Source organism: Guillardia theta, assembly GCF_000315625.1.
Source record: "Guillardia theta CCMP2712 unplaced genomic scaffold GUITHscaffold_118, whole genome shotgun sequence".
NCBI classification, from domain to species: domain Eukaryota; class Cryptophyceae; order Pyrenomonadales; family Geminigeraceae; genus Guillardia; species Guillardia theta.
Genome location: NW_005434556.1, coordinates 223,221 through 225,898, shown reverse-complemented (window position 1 = coordinate 225,898; position 2,678 = coordinate 223,221). Strand labels below are relative to the sequence as shown.

The following is a 2,678-nucleotide window of genomic DNA, read 5'->3' as shown; positions in this document are numbered from 1 at the left end:
CCACCCCCACCCCTCTTTGTCAGCACCACAAAGAGTTGTACGGGGGTGATTCGGACTTGCACCCCCTAGCAAAATAACCCCACCCCCTTTCACATGTAATAAGTACCGGTAGTCACTCGATCCGCATTTGAAACATTCGAAAACGGGATCGTTCGGTCTGACAGTTCTAAACACATCACGTCGGGGGCTGCTACAGGGTGGATATTCCACCCCCCATGATTAAGTTAGTCAATTATACGGTACATAATTTGTCGCAAGTTTCGTTTCTTGATTGATTATTTGAACTATATTGTACAAAAAGTCAAATATTTCGACATTTTGTAATGGAATGGTACGAAGTCCTGAATCTTACTTTTATATTAAGTTTCTATCACATGGTACTAATTATATGACTTCATGGGGGTTGGGTGGGTGTTTGCGAAGAGCCACTTTGACTCTTCGGTGCGGCCGCTCCCTTACTCAAGGGACGCCTTACCCCCACCCCTCCTTCTTCCACAAATTACCCCCAAATAGCATGATTTGACTCCATCAGGTCATTCCCAGGAAATGGGTGGGTAGGTATTGATAAGCAGTACCCCTACTTTTTAGTACAAATTAAGGTATAAAAGGGAGTAGGTGGCATTGTTGAAGGGGGTGCATTCTGTCGTTGATGGGTAGGGTATGGTCGGAAGAGGGGGTAGGGGTCGCAGATTCTTGCGGGGGGTAGTGGCCTGGGAGGTACCGGAAATGATAATAATGGCAGCGGCGGAGGTGCCGAAAGTGGAGCAGAGGAGGAAGGAGTGGAGAGGAGGAAGAGGAATGGCGAGACAATGCGAGCAGGGATGAGAAAGCAAGAAGGGATATAGAATGGCCGAGGAAAGAAAGTTCGAAGCAAAGGGTCTTCCCAGTCAAGTCAACGACTCAAGACGACAAGACAGGGTACGGAGTGGGATCTCCATGGGTCTTACGTTAGAAAGGGAGAGGAAGGGAGCAGTTTCAGGATACGATCTGTTGGCACTCTTCGAAACCTGTACAAGGACTTAGCGCCTGTAATCCGGCCCGAGAGCGTCGTCATGCGCCTGGGAATCTCGAACGATCCGGAGCGTCCCGAAATAGTTCTGTAGGCAGAGTGGGGTATGCGGAAGATGGTAGGTATGATGGGTTATCCTAGGTGTATCTACACCCTACAGGAGGCATGTCTTCCCTTGTTGGTGTGTTGATGGAGTTGATCACGTCAGTTGTAGGCAAGAAATACGTGGACCAGCATCTAGCAAGTCGTGGACCTTCGTAGATGGAGGAGAGGAGAGGTTTCGGACAGCAATGATTCGTCGGTAGATGAGACAAGAAAGGGCAGGAAAAGTTAAAAGGAGGGAGAGACGGAGCAAGAGTGTTGCGATCGACCTCGTATACTGTAGATTTTGAGGTGTATCTGGATTGCAAGGGGAGGAGAGCTTTGGTAAATCGGGTGTCATGCGGCTTGTATGAAGTCGTGACGGTTGTAGACAGCATGTACAGTTTTGTCATGCTGCTGTTGTTTCCAGCGGCGTTCCGCTCATGAATTGTTGTTTGACACTCTGCAAAACTGATTTCCCAGAGTTACTTTACTTACATTCGATGCGATGGTGGTGTATGGGGTTCTGACGTTTGTCTCGGCAGTTGTCTCGGTTGTGAACGTTGAAGTGGAACATTGTCAAGGAAAGCTGAGGGAGGCGCGAAGTCTGTAACCCAACTCTTTTAAAAGATGCCAACCCACCGGATGGTTAGTATGGAGGAGCTGACACAGTATTTGCACCTCCCGGAGAAAACAGTCGCTAAGGAGCTCGGGATCTGCCTGACCTCTCTGAAGAAGCTGTGCAGACAGCATGGGATCACGCGTTGGCCGTACAGGAAGGTCCGTTGTGGGCTCTCTGTGCTCCTTCCCCTCCTCACTCCTGCTCCTCCAGCTGAAGTCTCTTGACAAGAAGATCGCCAAGGCAGAGAATGGGGCTGGGAACGGGCCCGAGGACGCAGCGGCGCTGAGAGCGAGAGCAGACGAGCTGAAGAAGGAGAAGATGCAAGTAGCGTTCACCTACGGGCTCAAAGACCCCAACCACCCGGGAGGCGCGGACGGCGTGTCGAGCCCGGCGACGTCGGAGTGCCCGATGCAGGACGGGGAGCCCAAGGTCTCGAGGCCCAAGAAGAAGACGAGCTCGGCTTTGAACAAGTTCGCGGCGTCTTCGGTGCTGCTCGGCAGCAAGGGAGGGTCACCCACAGGCAAGAACATCTGGCCGTTCTCCAAGGAAATGTCCGGCATCCCCACCCCTCCCGATGAGCCCCTGACCAACATCTCCAACGAACACGGTGAGTCCTGCTCCTCGCTGTTCCCTCTCCTCCTCCCGCTCTCTCGCTGCTGCCTCCTCCCTCGTCGCTCCTACCCCTCGTCTTGTTCTCTCCTTCCTGGCTCATGTCCTTCTCAGACATCTTCGCCGATGGTGCCGACCCAATGAGTAGCCATGCCGTCATGGACGATCACATCATGAGCCACGGGGTCGGGTGGGACAGCAGCCACCTCGACGACGCCATCTCCATGGAGGGGCACCTGGACGACACGGAAACCTGCAGGTCGACTACAGCTGAGGTGAAGGTCAACGGGGCCTTGATGAAGGGCATCCTTGAGAAGGACAAGAACGGACTTGTCAAGATGACGGTTAGACGAACCC

General features: G+C 52.7%; 1 protein-coding gene across 1 annotated transcript; it reads left to right on the top strand.

The window, feature by feature from the left end:
* Positions 1 to 1,735: 1,735 nt before the first annotated feature.
* On the top strand, positions 1,736 to 1,936 carry GUITHDRAFT_79357 (hypothetical protein; the record flags this gene model as incomplete). The annotated part of the gene is made up of 1 exon (XM_005822858.1): positions 1,736 to 1,936. The coding sequence occupies one exon, from the start codon at positions 1,736 to 1,738 to the stop codon at positions 1,934 to 1,936; it is 201 nt and encodes a 66-aa protein (XP_005822915.1).
* Positions 1,937 to 2,678: the final 742 nt, after the last annotated feature.